Source organism: Hyalella azteca, unplaced genomic scaffold (assembly GCF_000764305.2).
Source record: "Hyalella azteca isolate HAZT.00-mixed unplaced genomic scaffold, Hazt_2.0.2 contig10505, whole genome shotgun sequence".
NCBI classification, from domain to species: Eukaryota; Metazoa; Arthropoda; class Malacostraca; order Amphipoda; family Hyalellidae; genus Hyalella; species Hyalella azteca.
In genome coordinates, this window is record NW_025940543.1 from 71,564 (window position 1) to 93,641 (window position 22,078).

General features: G+C 39.0%; 1 protein-coding gene across 1 annotated transcript; it reads left to right on the top strand.

Moving 5' to 3' along the window:
* Window positions 1-1,922: 1,922 nt before the first annotated feature.
* Window positions 1,923-21,328, top strand: LOC125178523 (tyrosine-protein phosphatase non-receptor type 21-like). Its single transcript, XM_047882455.1, has 10 exons — window positions 1,923-2,188; window positions 2,823-2,874; window positions 3,270-3,396; window positions 10,893-10,963; window positions 11,498-11,629; window positions 18,297-18,419; window positions 19,427-19,572; window positions 19,812-19,950; window positions 20,215-20,281; window positions 20,575-21,328. Exons 1-10 carry the CDS (start codon window positions 1,923-1,925, stop codon window positions 21,276-21,278), a joined length of 1,827 nt encoding a protein of 608 aa, XP_047738411.1. The 3' UTR covers window positions 21,279-21,328.
* Window positions 21,329-22,078: the final 750 nt, after the last annotated feature.

Consider the following 22,078-nt stretch of genomic DNA (forward strand, 5'->3'; position numbering starts at 1 on the left):
AGGGGGTCTTTTTCTCTCAGGTACGCGCATGCACACTGTTCGAGTCATTCTCGGAAGTTTCCCACAGCACGCTCACACATATGGCGAGGAATGACCATAACCTCTGCAATAATCCGTTCCCTTAGCTGTGGTAGGGTGTGAGGGCGACTTCTGAACACCCTCTCTTTTAGATGTCCCCCAAAGAAAGAAATCGCAAATGCTCAAATCAGGTGACCTTGCAGGCCACTGTAAATCACCCCTCAGAGACACCAGACGTCCGCGGGAAACATGCGTTTCAAAACATTGAGTGACATTCGAGCTGTGCGAGCTGTAACCCATCCTGCTGGAACCACACGTCTCCTAATGCTTCATTTCCAACAATGTTTTCCATCCTGGACTGCAAGAAATTTTGCAACATTGCAGCATAGCGTTCGGAATTCACTGTCACGCTTACTCCCTCCTCCGAGAACGACTCCAACAGTGTGTTGTAGCTAACGGCCACCATCTTCCAGATATTATTTTCAAAACATAAGTATTCTAAATAATATTTTATGCTAACCTCGAGCAAAATAAACTTTCTTCTTTATGTACGTTACTCTTTTATTTCGCTTCAAAACTGCTCAATCGGTTCTGCCCCACCCTGTACATCAGTCAAAATTTTACTTTCGCGCGTCATAAAAAAATTGCTGAACCTGGGTCTGCATTAGGTCTGCATGTAAGAAAATATTTTTTATTACTGCTCTCAGCTATATACACGGGTATCCAAACTCCTCCTAAATTATAAAAAATGAATAAATATTCCAGGAATTATTAGTAACCAGTGAGCATAATTCAAAGCGCGGATAAATAATACTTCAACACCGCAATATTACTAAAGAGAATACAACTAAGGATGTATAGAATGGAGTTTCCTTTTTGCGCTTGAAGAAATCGGAGAGCAAAACCTCTGATCTCAGTTCCACATTTATTAGGTGAAATTGAAGATAATCTTACAAACAGACTAAATTCTTCTCTCCTTAACACCTTCGATTTTATAAAAATTGCATTTTACAGTATAATGCTTGTAAGTTACGTTAGGCTCTACTGTATTATAGGCTTTCGATAAAAAATTCACATTAACTTAAAATTTCAAATATTTTCTGAGCAGGCTTTACTGCTTCGCAGCAGCTAGAGAAGATATCAGCAGGCCAGAACTCCCTCACAATCAGCTGGACGCCTCCTGAGTGCCCTGATCGCGTAACACGCTACGGTATCAATGCTGCGCTTTGTAATGCAGCACAAAATGCCAGCATCACTGCCTTCATGAATGCTTCTGACTGTTTCGACCAGCAGCCGGGAGTGTCCCAGGTTGCTGGTCGCAACACCAGCAGCCGATGCGTCTTCACCATACACAACCTTCAACCCGGTCAAGACTATCGCGTCGTGGTTACTGTAAATACTGTTATTTTTCATCTTTTTCACTCATTGAACTGAAATAATTGCTAAGTGAATTGTATGTGATATTAATGCACTCACCGTATATGAATGAAGTTAAACCTGGTGAAACATTGTGCGGGATCATTGTATATATATAGATGTGCTTCCTTGAAACCTTGTTGATATTTTAAGGTATCCATAATTTTTCTAAATTCTCACATCAAATGATTTTCTGTTATTTCTCAAACGAAAATATTTTTACGAACAAGCATCATTAGAAAGTACTAGTTCCAGGATCTTGATTGAATTTACATTCAAAACGTTCATTCCAGAAGAATATGCTGGCCAGAATTTCCTATATACTGGCTATTTAGGAAATGTATTAAAAAAATCCAATATAATATACTAGCAGATGAATTTCCTCGTTAATTCCATATCTTGAAAACTAACCAGCAAATTTACCAAGCAGGCTTACACGAATGACGCGAAAATTGGGACGGACATATCTGGTATTTTTAAGACGGAGGATGCTACGAGAAGTCAAGAGGAATCAAGAGCGACGGAGGATGCTACGAGAAATGAAGAGGAATCAAGAGCGATTGAAGATGCTACGAGGAAACAAGAGAAATCAAGAGCGACGGAGGATGCTACAAGGAATCAAGAGGAACCAAGAACGACGGGGGATGCTACGAGAAGTCAAGAAGAATCAAGAGCGACAGAGGATGCTACGAGGAATGAAGAGGAATCAAGAGCGACGGGGGATGCTACGAGAAGTCTCATCAATGATAAAACTGTACTACTGATTATATCAGTGGGCTCCTGTATTGGTGGGATTTCCATCATCGGCTTATGCATATTATATTGTCAGAAAAAAAGCTGCCTAAAAATCTCGGACAGTGAAGAAGGAGAAAGCATCACCCAAAATGTGTGAGAAATGCCGTAATATTTTGATCGCACTTTTTCTTGTACATGCAATTATGAATGTATGTTTGACGCATGACTCGAACTTCATACGACAGGAGACTTGTCTCCACTTAATTTTGAAAGCAAGAGTGAATTACTTAGTGATTATTCTGAAATATTGATTATCCGTACCATATTTATCATGCACGAGAAAGAGAATTTAACTCCTTAATCCCAAATAAATGAAAATTCATATTAGTTACAGTATGATTAACCACCACGCCCTTAGCCATCTTTAGACTCCAAACTAACTCCTTAAACATTTTACCAAAATCCTTGATTATTTTTAGCTCGAGACTATTATTTTCTCTCAGACCATTTCTAACTTTCCTTTGAAACATAATTGATGCTATAATGATTGGAAATTACCGCAACATAGTCCGTTGACATGAAGTCTAGCTGTAATTCATCAGTAGTAGAACTCCTTCATTTATTTAGTGGATAATTGTTTTGTATATTTCCAGGTCTGGAGACCAGAAACAGCGCCGTCTGGAGCTGCTGGCAGCCATGACTCAGGTCTCTTAAATGGACTGTTGAACCATCATGTATCACATGATAAATCTACTAAGATATTTATATATCACATGATATAATTTCATTTATCCATGGTTTCAATGAGAATCAGCAAAGAAATTTTTCATTTCGGAAGAAATGAATGATGAATAATTTTTGAACGGTGACAAAACATTCAAAGAGCACAATTTTAATTTGTGATGACCGTATGCATTTATGGTGTTGACGTTATAAATTTTGTAATATATGCGACTGTAAAAAAATTTCGAAAATCAGCTCCATCTGCTGAAACTATGACCACTTATACGATGAATTGTTCTCTTGTGAAACGTTCTTTGATTTATTATTCCAAAAATTTATTTCAAAGAAAAAATATAACTCAAGCTGTAATTTTGCAGCTGCAAGCCTCCGACACTCTTGGCTTCCACTTCAAACGTCTGCAGCACGAGAGTGCCACGGGTGACGTGGACGAGGCGCTCACCACAGACAACATCCGCAAGAATCGCTTCAACAAATACGTGCCATGTAAGTCTGCTCGGCTCAATTAAAGGACATTATTTTCATCAGTAACTTGCCATATAAATCTGCTCTACACGATGCTTAGGGGCATAAATATTAAAAGGGGAATATAATTCTGTCTTTCCCGTAGCGTAGGACGTATATCGCTTCAAGGAGCAAGCGGAAGTATGCTCGTCGATCGCGAACAATTGGGGTTGGATTTTGTCCAGCCTGCGGTCTGTGAGAGTATTTTGTTCGAAGCCTAGGGCATTAATAGGTTTAACCAATGCCTGCATGCCATGCAGTTTTGCCTGTACCTATGCACGAGACACGAGTCAAAGGAAAATAAAATTGCTTTATAAGCTATCCGGGCATTAATATATTTAACCAGGATGTGCTCTTCGAATCTGCCCAATTCGATGACCGAACCGTATATTTTTTCAACCAGTAATTGATCTGATTTTTGAAGCCTGAAGGTATGAATGCTGTCTACAAGCATCTGCTTAGTTGACCTGCCTAGGTCGAGTCGAGACTATGAAAGACTTTGTCAATAGATATCGGAGATAAGCTTAGCAGATGCGGGCCGTTCAGACCAGCAAGCGCTATCTGAGTAACCCTGTCTCGAAACATAAAGCCAGCATCTCATTAATGAGTACTTAACTGTCAGCTTACCTAGCTCAAGGCATGGGTCATCATTAGTTTCAACAAGTTTTCACTGTTAGTGCTTTGAATAAGATACATTTTTAATCCAGGGATTTCAAATTTGCAAAAAATCGTTTAATAGTTCGCTTACGCAGTATATTTACGTTAGTCTATTGCCGAAGTGCATGGTCGTGACGAAGAAAAGTTCAGAGCTTGTACTTGAAACTCGCAATAGTAAATGTTTACTGCAGCCTAATTGGATTTGGTGAGAGCCCATAGCATCACTTTGTCTCAAAGTTTGCCTGTCGCTAATACCGGCGCATAAATCTCTTGGTTCTTGTTTCAAATTCTAGTAATCCTTAGGGACCTTGTATAAACCATGAGTATACTTGTATACCATGAGGTCCCCACGCAGACGTCGATAACTGAGGCTTGGAAGCTTCATAATCGTTAATCTTTCTTCATAGGACTTGCTTTTCAAGCCTGGAATTATCTTTGTTGCACGTCTTTGAACATTCTCTATTAAATTTTTGTTCTTTTCAAACCTCGGTGACCACACAACGTTTCCAAACTTTAGATTCGGGCGCACGACAGCAACAAACAACTGCTTCATTGCTTCTGCATCTAGGAACTCGTAAGAGCGTCTGATTAGACCAAGAAATTTCTTGGATGTATTAGCTTTCGTTTCAACATGCTTAGAAAATTTCAGCTCCTTGTCAACTTAAACTCCGAGATCTTTCTCCACACTAGACTTTTCAATCATTACTCTCTCGTTGTAACCATGTCTTCTAATACTATAACCATGCTGTTCATTGTTCTTCCCGAGGTGTAGTACTTTAAACTTGTCAGCATTAAACCGCAGCTGCCACGTATCAGCTCAGTTAACTAAACTGTCAAGATCATCTTGCAATTGCGCTTTATTTGACGCATCCTTCACTGTGTTATAAACTTTTGTGTCGTCGGCATACGTGGAACACACGCTGGACGCTACTTCTGGCAGATCGTTTATAAAAGCAACGAACAAATTAAGCCCAAAAACGTTTCCTTGTGGCACGCCACTGCGCACTGATGCCCAATCTGACACGGTTCTGCTAATGTTGACACGTTGTCGCCTACCTACTAGAAAGTCTCTGATCCGTTGGAGCACGCTTCCCTCAATTCCCAAGGACTTCACTTTACGTAACAGCCGCTCATGCGGAACACTGTCAAATGCTTTGGTAAAATCGAGGTATAATGCATCCACTGGCTCCCTTTCGTACAGAAGGCGAGTCCAATCGTTCAACGTAGACAATAAGTTAGTGGTGAAGGATCTACCGGCAATAAAATCATATTGACAATCTGATAGGAGATGGTGAAAAGTCAAGTGATCTTATCCCTCACAACAGTCCTATCCCTCACAACAGATTCCATTACCATGCAAACAACTCTTGTCAGACTGACAGGGCGATGGTTACCGGGGCTACTTTTGTCACCTTTTTTGAACAATGGTGTTACTTGAGCTTCTTTCCAATCGGACGGCAAAGTTCCTTCGTTCAAGATTTTTTGCAAGAATACTGTCAATGGCCCGGCTAGAACGGCTGTAATTCTTTGAGCAATCAGGGATGGAAGCCGTCTGGTCCGCATGGCTTGTTAGGATTTAGAGCTACCAGGCGCTTGAGAACCTATTCTTCGTGTATTTCATCTCATACATCTCATCTATCATTGATTCTTCACTAGTAAACACTAGATCTAGAATATTTGGGGTCTGTTTACTCCTAAAACGGGTCGGCTTGGTGATGTTCTGGATTAAAAATTAGTCTCGCACAGACTCCAAAAAAATGGATGCTGGTGATTCCATCTCTTTTAGAATATTCATCTGCCCAGTTTGTTTCTGGAAGGTTAAAGTCACCAACGATTAACGCATGCGACCTGCTGAAAGTCATGCTCGATAAAAGGCTGTTTAGTACTTCATTGTTATCAGAGGAGTAGTTAGGCGATCTATAAAGGACCCATATGAGGTGGCTATCCTTGCCTTTTAGAGTAAGTTCGCACCACACTAATTCTCTAGCTGATTGATGCTCTGCGATAACTTAACTTGCTGGGCCCCATGAGAGGTTCTAACCCACGGAGCTACAACTCTACTGCACTGCTCTTCATTTAAGTTATGAAAACAGTCAAAACCAGGCAACTGAAATTCAACAGGTACAATTTTCCCCCCGCGATTTTTAGGGAAGGTTTCTGTAATACAAATAATGCCTATACACTCGTTTGCGATCATAGTTAACAGTTCACTTTTTTTGCTCAAAACGGAATCCGAGTTCGTGAAAAAACATTTAAATTTTTTTTTGCAATTTCACTTTGATGTATGCGGTTACTTCCTACAATATTTACAGGCCTTGATCTACGGACATCATTCCTACTAATTACTAGTCCTCCATCTCCTCTGACTGACCGTAAGCAGCCGGTCTTGTATTGACAGCTTGGAAGTGATTGGCCTGATTTTCCGTACCTTTCCTTCTCATTCTCTCCTGCCACTACTTGTGAAAAACCGCCCTCTCTAAAGGGGTGGAATCTTTCTTTACAAAAACTGACTTGTAATCAGCGGATTCTCCAAGCTTTCTCGTTGTTTTCAGCACGCTCCAGACCTGAGCAGAATCCTTTACAGTCACCAAAAGAGGTCTGCAGGTGTTAGCAGCAGCATCCTTCGAGCGTAGCCTCTTGCACGATGTAATATCAATTGGTGTGTTGAGTACCTTGCTGCAACATTCTACAACAAATGCAGTGTCATCCTTCAGTCGGTGCTTCTCATCAGATGCGGTACTTTCGGGAATCCCAAACCAAACCAGGTTGGCCTTCCTACGTTTTCTATCAAGTAATTCACGTGAGCTTTTGCTAGCGACATCACATAAATCAGCTCTCTTGTTCTTTACTTCGATTTCTTCCGTATTGTTCAGCTGAGCCTTCACTTCAGTAGGCTCATTGCATAGCGAGCTCAATTTGTCACTCAGCGAGCGCACCATCTCCCTCAAGGAGTTTACTACATCATTCAACGATTTCGACTCAGTACCGTGCTCTTCCACCGACTCCTCGCTTTTTCGAGCACAAAGAGTTTGTTTTTTGTAATCACGGCAAAACCAATGAAGTAATTTAGATTTTTGGAGAAATGAGTACTCCTTAGAGCTCAACTTCGAACAGCAGAAACAAATGAGATCATCGCATCGTTCACAGGTGACCGTCTGGACTTCGCTCAGAGATCACTTTGCAGTACTTGCAAACTTTCATCTCTAGCTGGGCTGATTTGGTTTCATTTTTTTTCTAGAGGCCGTAGAGGGCCTTTCGACAATCTTTTTTATTTTCTGTCCAGCCATTATAAAATGCTCGAACTAAACCTCTTGAACAGAGAAAAGGACAGAGAAAAATACAAAACTGAGTTGAGTTGAGTATAGTAAAGTTCCCTCGAAAATTTCGATTGGCGGAACAGCTGAGCTGTAGCTGGCGAGGGAAAGACAGAGATGGGCTGGGAGAATCAAGGGATCGACGCGACAGGCGGGTAGAGGGGGGGAGGGATAGTTGCCAAGAGGGTGAGCAGGGTATAGAAAGACAAGGCCTGAGCGTGCTCAAGGCACCGTTGTTCTGCGGTTGATAGGCGGTCGCCGAAAGTTCCCAACAAGCTACAAGCTTGCGCTCACTTCATGCACTGGCATTTGTCGGGAAAAAAACACTTGTACTAGCCGCCCTTTCTCACAATTCGCACCATTTTTGCTAAACTGCACTGAAATTGAATCTTTCACTGAAATCGTTTCGGTACAAATTCGAGAGATAAGTCAAACCGGCATATTAAAAAGTGAAAAAAATTGGGACCCGCAAACACGTACGTGCGTCCTCGATCACGGCCAAAACTGAAATGGAACGTGAGTCATGATTAAAACTTCAACGGGTTATCAGCCATCGAGATATTACAATTTTATCAATGCAGATTTTTTACAGCTTTTCAATCATTAATGCAGATTTTTTGCAGGTTACAGATGACTTCAAACAAACAAGTGTCCTTACTTGTGCGTTTAAATAATAGCACGAAAACATTACATGATTCTCGAAATTGTTCTATTTGTTTTGCGCATAATTTCTAAAACTATTTTTGCACAACGTGCCTCAAGATAAAGGATCCCACGATTCTAGATAGAATCGTGGGATCCACATTTATCCGAGTTACATCATCAAGTTACATTTATCCGACATCCCCATCATTTTCATTAGGAATTTGTTGAAAAATTTAGCAGAGGGCGCGTTTCCCTTTGTGCTTAAATTTTCCTATACCTTCTTGCAGAAAATAAATTTATGATTAACCTCGAAAAAATTACTTTAGTCTTGCTTTGTAAGGGAAAGCGGGGTACAATGGGACAAAAAATTGAATGCAAAATAGCACAACTATAAATATTTCATTTTTAAAATATGAATAGATTCAAATTAAACTACGCATCACATCCTTATTTACATTGCTAAGTACCTAAGCAATGATTAGAACTCTTCCTCTTACTAGAAATAATGAAAATGCAAAATAAAATCAAAACATACCCCGTCCCGGGGTATTGTGGGACAGTCCATGGTGTATATTGGGACACTTATAACTATTATACTATCATCACAATTATAGTCACTTTTCAGATTAAAATTTTGTGATTTTGTTCTACATTAAATACAGTTGCTATGAATGAAACAAATTTTTCCCATACTGACTGCCGCATGATAAACTGCAGGAATAAGTATAAAACGTTAAAATTTTCCTCCAAGACGAAATAAGATATTTCAGGTTCGTCATGTCATATGGCTTTGTTATTAAGCCAACATAATATGTTTTAGGCACGGTGATGCCAAATTCTACAAGAACGTAATCGTGGAGCTTTCGTTCTCTATGAAATATGTTAAAAGATTTTTACCTTTTTCCTATCAGTAATTCTTCGTATAATGTTTTAAATGAATGATGAAAAAAGCGGAATTCTTCTTCTGAAGATGACAAAGAACCTGATATTTCTTTCAACAAATATTTGGCGGCAAACGGATAATTTTTTTCATATTGGAAGGTCTAGCTTGAAGAATTGCAAGATCGAGGGACATGGACACTGTCCCAATATACCCCTAACATTTTGGAAACATTCGGTCGCTATTTAAAAACCAATGAAGCAAGTTACTAATTATCTTGAGCAATTAATTTTGAGCGTATGATATAACAATTAGTCATCCATAAAGCTTCAGTCCGCAAAATCGACCATCTTATTACATTTAATTCATGATGACAAGTATATACTGAATCGTCTTAAAACAATACATTGCGCACAGAGGAATGCATGACAGAGCAACACGTCTTTTTTGTACATCAATCATTGCACTTCCTTGTGCGCTATTACTACCTTATACAGTTGTTCAATATTACTTTTTAAGGGGACCGGCTACCCTCCGGAAAAACTTCTACAGTTATTATCCGATCATCACGAAACTTCACATACATACGTAAAATGTAAAAAAATAACATTTTGTTCCTATGAATTTTTCGAAAAAATTGATAGAAAACGTGAAATTCATAGAAAACGGCTACAAAGGGGTACTATAGAAAATCTATCTCCTCCTACAAATATCGTCCTACAACATCCAGACACATATCATTCGATTCGTAAAGACCATATCTATCGACCTGGCCATCGCTTTTTTTCATTTTCCCATATTTTTTTTATGCGCGTTTTTCCCATTTTTCCACTTTTTTCACCCCCTCCCCTCCTTCTCCCCCATATATAAGACGAACCATGCACAAATTCAAAAAAAGCGATGGCTACGTCGATAGATATAGTCTTTACGAATCGAATGATATAACTCTCATTGCTGTAGCTTGAAAACTGTAGGAGGAGATAGGTTTTCCGTGACAGTAAGTTCAATAAGTTAAACTTTTCAGGACGGCTGGACAAAGTCCCGCGCGCCTCGAAATAGGCACTCAATGTAGCATGGATACCAAACTACAGGCTTCTCTAGCTTAGTCCACTCAAGGATGCTAGCAGCAACTTGTAGCGCAGCTCTCCGTACAAAGTTAGGAGGGTAACTGAGCCCAGATGCCAGATACACCAATATATGTAGTCATGCCGCTCTAATTTTCGTGGGTCTATTTTGTTAAGGAACTCCACCCCCCGCCCCCCGTTAAAAGGCGGCCATATGCGTCAATTTTGGCCTACATAGATCGCAGTAGTATCATTGGAAAGCTCAGAATGTCAGCTTTAAGATGAGACTAAGCATGTAACTGCAGCACAACTCAGGTAGAAACTATATTCAAAGATTTCAGCAGTTAATTACTTTATATCTAATTACTTAAAGAACTCTCCCACCCGTATCTAATTACTTAAAGAACTCTCCCACCCGCCTCCGTTTAAAGAGCCGTCATGAACGTAAATATTCACGTAGAGAGATGGCAGTGGTACCATTGGAAAGAGCAGAATTCCAGCTTTAAGATGAACAGAAAAACCGGAAAACGCCAAAATTGAAAATTTTAGGGTAGCCGGTCCCCTTAATATATAAAATAATTGTCATGTTCCTGTACCCCATATCCCACTGTACCCTACTTTCCCTTACTTACCGGACAGAAGCTCAATTTCTTCTCATTTAGTGATTTCTATTTCATCCTCCTTCAAATTATGAAATAAAACACAAAATTTACATGATGTGGCAAAGCTGCCCCTAGGGAAATCCTTCAAACTTTACAAGCACCAAGTTCATAAAATTTAACTATCTAAGCTGAATCCTGAGAGAAGTGTGAGACCGAAAATTTATTTATTATATATGACTCACGTTCAAAATTCTTGTGACAGCGATTGAGACATCCTTCCCAATTTATTTCTATCGTTGTATGTTTTCTCCGCTAGTCAACAGGACGCGAGTGCGTCTGGAAGATTCTTACGGCTCCGATGGCTACATAAACGCGAGTTTTATCCAAGTAAGTTTAGATTTAAAACCTGATAGAGACCACCGGGCGATTCATAAATTTTTTACAGAACTAATGATCATTCAAAGTTGGATGTTTAAAACCTTCAAATCAGAAGATCTTTATTTTCCTCTGGAAATCAAAAATATATTATCTGAAAATTTTTACAATTTTTGAATTGTTGGAACCGGAACACAAAAACTTATTACCAACAATTTTCGCAGTAATTGAGCTATTGGAACTTGAAACAATGTCACTATTACTGAAGCCTGGAGTTAATTCTATCCCAACTGCTACAATATCTATCGCAAAAAATTACTACTCTCAGTGCTGCAGAGCGGACATCAAGTTCATCCCTATGTTGACGCATTCCTATACCCTCAGTGCTGCAGAGCGGACATCAAGTTCATCCCTATGTTGACGCATTCCTACCCTCAGAGCTGCAGAGCAGACATCAAGTTCATCCCTATGTTGACGCATTCCTACCCTCAGAGCTGTAGAGCGGACATCAAGTTTATCCCTATGTTAACACATTCCTACCCTCAGAGCTGCAGAGCGGACATCAAGTTCATAGCGGCGCAGTCTCCTCTGGAAGACACTGTGGCCGACTTCTGGCTGATGATCTGGCAGCAGAAAGTGCACGTCATCGCTGCGCTGGACCACTACGATGATTCAATGGTAGCTCCAAAGTATTATTCATTAACGATCAGCTAGTAAGCATTTCTTTGAAGATTTCTGAATATTTCATCTGAGTGTTGGTTCTAGAAAGTCTGTTAAGAATGATTTAGGAAAGTTAATCATGAATGTTCAGATCAAAGTAATAGAGGTTAGTATTGAAAGCTAAGACACATAAAACCCTATCAAAATTTTGAGGGTGGCTAGCTTCTAAATTAACTACGCCTTTAGTTCGCCCAGCGCGTAAATTAGCGGTTCTATGTTAGCTTTACGCTCTGGTTCTACGAGCGAAGTAAGCGTCCGATTAAAATCCGGTCACAGACCGAGCAAGCTTGGGGCGTTCGTGGGGTGCGCGCATTTGGCACCTGTGTGCCAAATGCGTTGTGTGCAAGTGAGTTAAAAAATGTCCCCTCCCTTCCCCCTCCACTAGGGGGGAAAGGGGGGAGCATTTAATGTCGAATAATAATGGGGACAAGGATTCGATCCCCCAAATAATAGTGGAAAGGGAGAGTGCATCTGAATCGCCATACGCTTTATATATGTGCCGACTAGACGGAAACATAAAAAATGTATCATCGTTGCACAATTAAGCAAATAGCAAGGGCCAAGGAAACACGAATTTTAACCGGGAATACTATCAGGCGATACAACTTTTGACTCCTTTCCTGATTATCCACAGGGCCACAACATTTTCTAAAATTTACCAGAATGTAAGATTCTTTCACATTGCCCAAACAAAACAATCTCTAATATTCACCAGCACTCGACATCCTCTCACATTGCCCGAACAAAACATTCTTCATTATTCACTACACACTAGCATATTCAACAATCAGCATTCTCCAATAATCAACACCCTCAATATTATCCCACATTATCCATGTACGAAACATTCTAACCTAACAAATTCACCCGTACCAAACATTCCTACCTATTGCGGGTACCAAACATTTTACACATGGCAACCGAATCGACACTTCAGCGAACTGGCCTGCGCACTCGAATGCACAACCTAACTTCACGTTCAACTCTGCCAGCCATTAATCCATCAATAATGAACGGATTTTATTCAAATTTGGAAAATAAGTAGATAATATCAATAATTTGTGGATGGAATTTTTTAGGTTTTTACATCAATTACTTTTTTGTTAATAAGGAAAACTTAACTTCATTTTCAACTCTGCCAGCTGGCACAAACTTGTGCGGGCTCAACGGGGCAGGGAAAATCGAAGTTGGTTTTCTCCCGTTTATTTCATATACTTGAGTGAAGTAAGCTGAGTGACGTAAGCTGAAAATAAGATTTAATATTAGTTAATAGGTCGAGATAGACATACATGAAACTTAAACTAAGCAGGGGTAGACTCACATTGTTTAGACTTTAGATATTGTTTAGTACTAAACGTTATAGAATAGATGGACGTTCTTATTTGACTTCTCGATAACAAAATTACAACTGACATGACAGGAATTGTTTATGTCGGCAAGGCCGCGATATTTCATTTGTTACTCACACGAGGTGGTTTTGGCAGGCGAGAAGAAGAGACGCCAACGTTGACGATAATTACGTTTAAGATTTCCGACCTTAAATGAGTTAGACCAGATATACCTAATGTTGACGTTTAATTAATTTCTTATGCTTAAATTTGCCAACGCTGAGTTGGGCTTCAATTACAGTTATAGCGTCAACGCTAGGTTGGGATTCGATTTCGATAACTCATAACAGTGCCAACGCGGAGTTGGGCTTGAAATTGATTACTAAGTATGACAGTGCCAACGCTGGGTTGGGCTTTGCTTACGATTAGTGCCAACGACTGCGGTTGGGCTTGGCCTACGATTACGGTACCTGAAATCATGAGGTTGGAGGTTAAGTTAAGATGACAATATCTTAAAGTTACCTAAAATGCTTCAAATTAAAAGAGATGTAATGAATCACAAGTCGGCAGGGATGCCGTGTAGACGACGCGGGGAACAAAGTAGTCTCACGCGAAAATTTTCTTTATGACTGAGTCGAAGAAAACGGAATGGCGTCTCTCTTACACATTCGAATGATTATAACGGCAATGGTGAGGCAAATGGCCTGGAAAATATCAAATCGGTACATCCAGTTATGCGACAAATAATCCTTTCAAAATAATTACTCCTAGACGAATTCATACTAGAAAATAGATATCAACTATGATATAGTCAAGAGCCTATGAGCAGGTGTTCGTGATCATGGCCGCCAATATATCGGCGCGGCATGACTCGCAGTGACAACTTGAATATGCACTCAATAACATGAATTTAGAATCACAATTCTGGAATCAGACAAAGAGAAGGCAATAGAGGAATACATGGATACAATAGGCTTAATAAGCTATAACATCATAAAATAAGGTAACACCGGGAGGGCTCGTGGAGCAACACATTACTCGCTCGAGCAGTGGACACACACTGACGCTGTTAGGAAGTAGGAACGCGGGAACCTCTTGAGGGCTCGCTGCGTTCACATGGTTATAATTTCGTTGATTTTTGCGATATTTTCCACGCACTTGTGGAGTGAACGCAGGGATGAGTGAAAATTTGAAGAAAGAATAGATGAGGATAAGGAAAACTTAGTGAGTTGAATCTGACGAGCGACAAACGACGTCACACCAGCCATTAATCCATCAATAATGAACGGATATAATTCAAATTTGAAAAATAAGTAGATAATATCAGTAATTTGTGGGTGGAATTTTTTCGGATTTTTACATCAATTACTTTTTTATTAATACGGAAAACCTAACTTCACGTTCACTTCGCAGTTTAGGTCCTAGTCAGGTCAAGTTTTAGTATTTTGTGGCATTAAAAAAAGTAATTGATGTAAAAATCTGAAATAAATCCGTCCACAAATTATTGATATCTACTTAATTTTCAAATTCAAATTTGAATGAAATCCGTTCATTATTGATGGATTTATGGCTGGCAGAATTCAAAATGAAATTAGGTTTTCCGTATTAATAAAAAATTAATGGATGTAAAAATCTGAAAAAAATTCCATCCACAGATTACTGATATTAACGAGGTACTTATTTTCCAAATTTTAATAAAATCCGTTCATCAGTGATGGATTTATGGCTGGCAGAGTTCAAAATTAAAATAGGTTTTGCATTCGAGTGCGCAGGCCAGTTCGCAGCCGAGTTCGCTGAAGTGTCTTACCGGTCATACGGCAGAGCAAAAAATTCTCTCACCTTAACCAGTATTAAACCTTCTCTCATATTCGCCATCACTAAACAATCACATATACTGTTAAAACATTCTTCCACAATAACCACTTAAATCAGTCCTCAAAGTTCTCCCAAAATATTTGCAGACAATAACCTTGCGTATCTACAGGGTTCAATTGCAACCATTTTAACATAGCGCAAATTCAATATGCTAGCTATTTCCTTGGTTTTCCAGGTTCAAAGTACATACAATGTAATTAATTGTTTGCTATTCAGGGTGAGATGACACCTGCGTGCATTCACATCCAGTCAACGGACCAGTGTAATTTTAGTGTAATTTTCTAACGACTCGTTATCTTAAGATACGTCACTCGTATGCACGGTCTATCGGACAGATTTGCACGAGTCTTTAAAATTCTGCCTACAGTGGTTGTAAAGAAGAATAGATCAATTGCTACTGTCGAAATTCAAGTTGGAACTTATGACCTTCCTAGCATTGCCATGTTCAATGGAAAGTTCGGAAATTTATCTTCTAATAATTTGTAATTCTTCGAAAATAGCCCAGATCATAACATTTAGATTTCACTCTGGTACCAATCCCGATGATACAACGAAAAAAAGCATATAATTACATAAATAAGGAACTTACTTTCGAGTTACTATTGCGATTTGCATCCTTGTTTGCACGCGCTTCTCTTGCAGCGGCTCGGTGACTGCCTGACTGGTGTAGACTAAACCCAACCATGCAGTTGAACTCTTGACTGAACTGGCATTTCCACACATGGATCCAGCTTTCTCGATGAATTAGAAATTAGAACCTGAAGTAAATGGACACGAGCTGATAAATTAACACACTCATGCCAGCATATACCTCATGCTAAAAACTTCCATTACAGTCAGGTCCAAAATCTTTGAAGCTCAACTAAGTTGTCTAGAATACCAGCGTCAAGCGCCACGCCCACTATTCAGGTAGTGCCGGTGTCGTGTTTTTTAACGAACTACATTTAAGAAGCCTTTTCCAGTAAAATTAAGAAATTTGTAGCTTCTAATGATGTTCAGCTTATAAAATCTATTATTTTTGCGTCAAATACTTCACAAGTTCACGTTTCCCGCAACTTCACAAGATCACGTTTCCCACAATGAGCAACGTTCGTCGTTCGACATCTGTTCATCACTAGAACTACGCGAGAACTGCCGCCGGCAAGGCGGCAAGCGGGTAGCGTTTTGCACGCGTCTACTCACTCCCTCCAGCTGCATCACGTTGAACTCGAATACTATTTAAATATTTAACGAGTCTAGCCGCAAATTTGCCTTGTGAACATGATAAACAAACTATGAGGAACAAGAACCGTAAAGCCTTGACCAGGTTTTGTCATCGATGTTGCTTGAACTAATGACTAAACTTTTTTCATTCGTTCAAAAATAGTCAAGTGCCTTTGCAGAGTTGGACATTATGACACTCAGCCCGCGATGAGTACGGACAACTACCATTGCGTACAAGGATCATAATTCACTGAAGGAATCATGTGAACCGCACAACAATTTGATACAACTGTAAACCTCACCTGAAAAATATTAAATTTTGTAGACCTTGTTTGTATAAGCGGAGGTAAATTCCTTAATGCTTGTCATCAGGCAATGCACTGTCATCGGAATATCAAGCACTTTCATACAAAAATCATCGTGACCTAAGCATTTAATAAGAAATTTGGAGGCCTGAACCCGAACGTTCATCTGTTGCTTTTTCTGCCAATTAACAGCTTACATATTAGTTATGTGTTATGATATGGATTTGACATTTATCTCTTGGAGCTACAATCAATCGTTACTTTTTTACTGCCACGAACTTATCAAGTATTTTTCTGCTCCTGCACCGCTTATTCATATTTCCATGCCTTCAAGCAGCCTGTGGTTTTTAAAGATAACCAAATAACTACAGATATTTTTGTCCTATGGTTAATGAAATTATTATTTTACAACACTTAAGCTTAAAAAAAATGTAAAGTAAATTCTCATTTCGTTTCATCGTACGCCTTGACAAACGTATGCGTGTACATGCATCGACGCCATTCTATGATGGGGAGATGGTCATGGTTCGCTCCAATACTAGCGTCTGACATGAGACAGCTTGGTCGGCAGCGCTTTTTGATTATATTACGCAGATTCGGCCCATCGTGCAATAGACTTCCGCAATAAGCTCCTAATTTCCAGCCGAATAGTGTAGGTGGCCGATTTGAAGCTGATTCACCTCTAAGCCGGCCGAGTCGATGGAACACGGGGCGAACATATGAGGAATCCGAAATTCGACTGGGAAGTCGTCGGGCGGAATTACTTGAAAGATAATATCTAATTTCTCTCGAATGCTTAGTCAAAGTTCCGTATTTCAGTATGAAAATGGTTTTATTCAAGGTGAGTGTAATCTATGAGTGCGGTCGTGGTCTAGTTAACACAAGTCCGTAGAAGTGATCCAGTCAGCCTATTCAATTTTTCACAACAGTTCAATTGTTCAACAGGCTGATACGTGAGTCAATTTAAAGAATAGTATCAGTAGATGGCTTAATAACGTAACGGCTGATCGACTGATTGAGATTGTTTCCCATTAATTAGTTCGAAAACTTGATAAATCAATTTCTTGCCATCAAGGCGAGACCCTTGATCGTAAGAAACAATACAGACTACATGGAAAACTTCGCGTCTAATGAATGGTATGCGAGATTAAATTAAAAGTTTCCATTAAACATATTTGCTGATCTTACCTGTGGGTTACAATTTAGGCATGATAACAGCACTATATAAGCATATGACGATGAATATATGATGAGAATTTTGAACGTTTAAATGCAAGTTAAAGCTGCTCCAAAGTTCACGTCAAGTATGATTTAATGAACCAACCAAGCCGATATTATAAAGAAGAACCTCAAGCAATTCGGTCTTTTGAATTTTACCTTCAAAATCATAAGATGCTGACTTAAACGTTAATAATACTAGTATTAAAATATAATGATAGAATTATGCGTCGATTTTTAATCGTAAGGTTGAACCAAGAAAATCTTACGGTAAAATTTTATTGGACACTAATAAGTTCCTTTCCGATTATTCAACTTTGAGGAAGTGATATAGGTAATAGTGACTGAAGGAGCCTGAAAAATCACCTCGGAGAAAATCAATTGTATATGTATTAAGGACAATGCCGATGAAACTTGATTTCTTCTGTAAAGTATTCGTCGATTAACGTTGTTATATAAACCTTAAAGAAACTTGATTTCACGTTTCAAGAATCAATGAATAGAACTCGGAATCGCTAAAGTTCAAAATTGGTTTTCCAGTCGTCTATTTTGCAACAATTTTCCCAAGAAACTCGATTTATTCAATTGTGCATTCAGCTCGCGTGCGTCCTTCTCGGTCAAATAACGGACAAAGCCATTGAATAGCGTTGCCGGACGATGACCGATTCTCTTTGCTTATTTCCCAAGTCCACGCAGGAATGGCACCCCTACTGGCCGCGGTCCAAAACCAAGTCCGTGTACTGCCCCCCCATTCAAGTGAAGCTCATCAGGAGACTGAGGGCAGAGTTCTTCATCTCCAGAGACTTGGAGCTCTCAGACGTGAGTTCTCAGATGAAGGGATGCTTATGGTTATCTATCAATCAACAATACCGTTAGGGAGCAATACTAATTGTAAACTTTTCTCAAAGCCCACCCTACAATGAGTTTAGTCTACTAATTTTTTTAGATTTCCGTACACGTGGTTCATAACGGTTCCAGGTTTTTATCATACAATTTTTTAGATTCCGGGTGGTGAGGACAACAAAAAAAAACACGTTGCAATTGTTTAATGTTAATAACCAATCTATGAAAAACATTGTAGGACTGAGAATAATTCTATGAATTGACCTGTCATGCGCGACAGTAATAAATATAAAGAACAGATGACAGTCAGGGAGATAGCAAGTCATAGGCAGCAAAAGAAGATGCGAGTGACTATTTGAGGTTATGTACTAGTGGAAGACACGCAAATAAATACAACAAAAATGTAAGTGCCTGTCACTGATATAAATACATTATCACACGTATAGTACGTTCCTCCATAACAAGCATTTCTGTCATCAAACATTGGAGATTTTAAAATTTTAAATGACTAACATTAAATACATTTTGGGTAGAATATTTCTCATTCGACTAATGAATTAATTGCATTATTTAACTAGGATAATGGCGTCAAACGGATTATATTTTAAAGGAAATCTTCACAGAGTTTTGATTATTACGAAAATATTAAATTTTAATCGATTCGCATAATAGCACAAGAACAAACCCAAAAGCTCTCTAAATTTTTATATCCGCGTGTTTCCAAATTCTCTTTAAATCCTTAATTTCATTATCTTCTATCTTAGTCTTAGTTTTGCCTTTAGTAATTTGAATGATAGTCATTGAAGATAAATTCAGCTGAAACAAAGGATCACATGTAAATACAAGGAGAAAAATTTTGTACTACAATTTTAATTTGTTTCCATAATTTTTTATTTATTGGTCGTTACGAGTACTCCAAAATGCAGTGGCATGTTGGCGAAGTTAATGATCTCATCGAAAATGTTTTTGATCTTTAACCCCAGGGCGAAAGTAAGCGCGATGTGCGACAAATTCAGCTCACCAAATGGACAGATGACACAAGTTTCAGGCCTTCTGACCTCGTTGGTTTTCTTCATAAAATTCGCGAAGGCCTGCCAGAGGGACCGAGTAACGTGGTTGCCCACTGCAGGTAAGTAACTTGCAATAGAATTCCCAAGACCCTTGCTCCATAACCTACAGCTGGTCAGTACGTTGTTTTTTTAGACCTATTCTTCAATTGAAATCATTATACAATTAAAATATTGGTCAATTAATGTGTCAGGCTTGAATTAGGCTTTTGCTCTTCTTTTGATCTGTCAGGCGCTAAGAGAAATTGAAAATCACATACATAAAATCCATGTGATCGGTGATACCGATGTCTGCGAGCAGTAATGGCAGTGGACGTACGGGAGTTTTATTCGGGCTGTGGAACCTGCAACTGAAGGCTGAGTTTTCCTCTGCAGAAGTTGATGTGATGGAAGTGATTTTAAACCTGCGCAGGAACAGAGCACACATGGTGGATTCACTCGTGAGTAGATGATGTAAATCAAATGTAAATTAACATGATGATGTAGATGTAAATCCACATTTGCAGCTGTAATTTTTTGAAAGTTATGTGAAATTACGGTGTTTTAATTGATCTTCTTAATCCAGTTTTAAGGTTCTGAAGAAATGTGACTTACTTTTATGAAAAAATAAATAAAAATTGTAAAATTTGTTCGCTTCAAGTTGCAAATTTTGATTCGTTGTTATGTCCAATTGTTAAATCCTAAATTTGGTTCATCCTTCACAGGAAAAAGCGGAAAATCTGGTCATGGCTTTTATTTATTATCTCAAGCACGCATTCAGTACAACTCGAGGTGGGTGACTCTATACTCGTTTTTTTTCCACTACCCACTCATTAATGTGTTTCACACGATTCAGAAGGAATTTTAATAGTTTCTCCAACGTTTGAAGATTCGGGTAATTACTAAACGATTTTTTGAATCGGGGAACAATTTTGCAAATTTTGCTCCAGGCTTCGAGACAAATAGAAATTTGTTGTAATATTCTTGCACTCTCTGTTACTTATCAAATCAATATACCGTTGGTCGATATCTTTTCTTAATTTCCTAATACTAAGCAGTAAAATTTACATTTCTCGTCATCTCAGGAATCGCGTTCGACCTGGCAGTTTGTGATGACCTTCTATCACAGCTCAGTATGGCTTCCATTGATGACGAATACCAAAACACATACTCTGGGGAACTGATTGCCAGTAGCAGAACTGGGGACACCATTGATGAGACAAGCCCACTAATGAACCAAGATCCACTTACCCATTCACCATCATCGCGTCGTTGCATTTCACAGAGCCGCCGGCCAGCTGAAATTGATAGGGCATTGCACACTCCACACACTGAACCAAGTCAAGCAGTGAACCTGCATGACCGACAACCATGTGGCTCGAAAATTCAAGACGAGCCTGGTGACAATGTTAAGTATGGGAGATGCGAATCTGTGCAATCGCAAAATTCTGTTTCAGTTAAGAGTCACCCTTGCCGAGCGTCGGCTCAAGTGTTAACATCTATTGCTGAACATAATGCAAGGGTCGTCACCAAACCATCCGACGCAGTGCTAGATTGTTATGAGATGTCTCCAGTTACTTCTCCAGTTCAACACACTGTTGGCCAAAACAATGAATGCAGCACTAACGAATCCATCCGCGAAGAAGCTGAGCGCCCTGCGCTTGCTGCAGAGATTCCCCACTCATCTTCCTCTCTAATAATTACAACTGGTCAAACAAGGGGACTCCATAGGTCTCAATTACCTCCATCCATGAAGAAGCGACCACTACCACGTATTAACCGAAAATAACCCTATAAACAATGTCCAAACGGTCAATGACATGTCTTATATCAATTAGGGAAAATGTGAAAGAGACGAACAATTGCGCCTATTGAATGAAAAATTTATTAATTTTCACGCAGTTTACATCGCAATTGCTTGAATTAAAATATTTATTTTTGTTAGTTAATCCTATAATTTTGCAACAGATTAGCTGAAACATTGTTTCATATGAAGGATTAGAATTAGCACATAACATGGAACAAATTCATGTTTCTTAGAAGATTGAGCTCAAAAAAGGCAAAATTTGAGTCCCACTCTGAATGAAAAATATGTGAGCATATGTATCTGAGAGTATTGGAAGATTGAACGTGACTCAAAATGCATTCAAACGCGATGAGTGTCTTTTCGGAGATCTAACATGTAAAAAAACTCTGGATATATCAACAGGCAAGGACGGGCGCCAACTAAGGACTGTTATGTTTGATCGTCAACTGTTATATTTGTTCAGCTGTGGCAATGTGTGACTGAGAAGTGAGCTAATGTTAAATTGATTGCATTTAGATATTGTTCCTCGTTTAGATATTTGTATGTCTGTAATCTTTTTATATTTGTTTCGTGGTGGCATTGTGCAACTGAAAAGTGAGCTAATGATAAATTTATTGCGTTTAGAAATGGTTTCTTATTTAGATATTTGTTTAGATATTGTTATATTTGTTTCGTGGTGGCAATGTGCGACTGCGAAGTGAGCTAATACTAAATTGATTGCATTTAGATTCATACTGATGATTGTATAATAAAATATTTTTATGAAATACTTGATTTCGTAA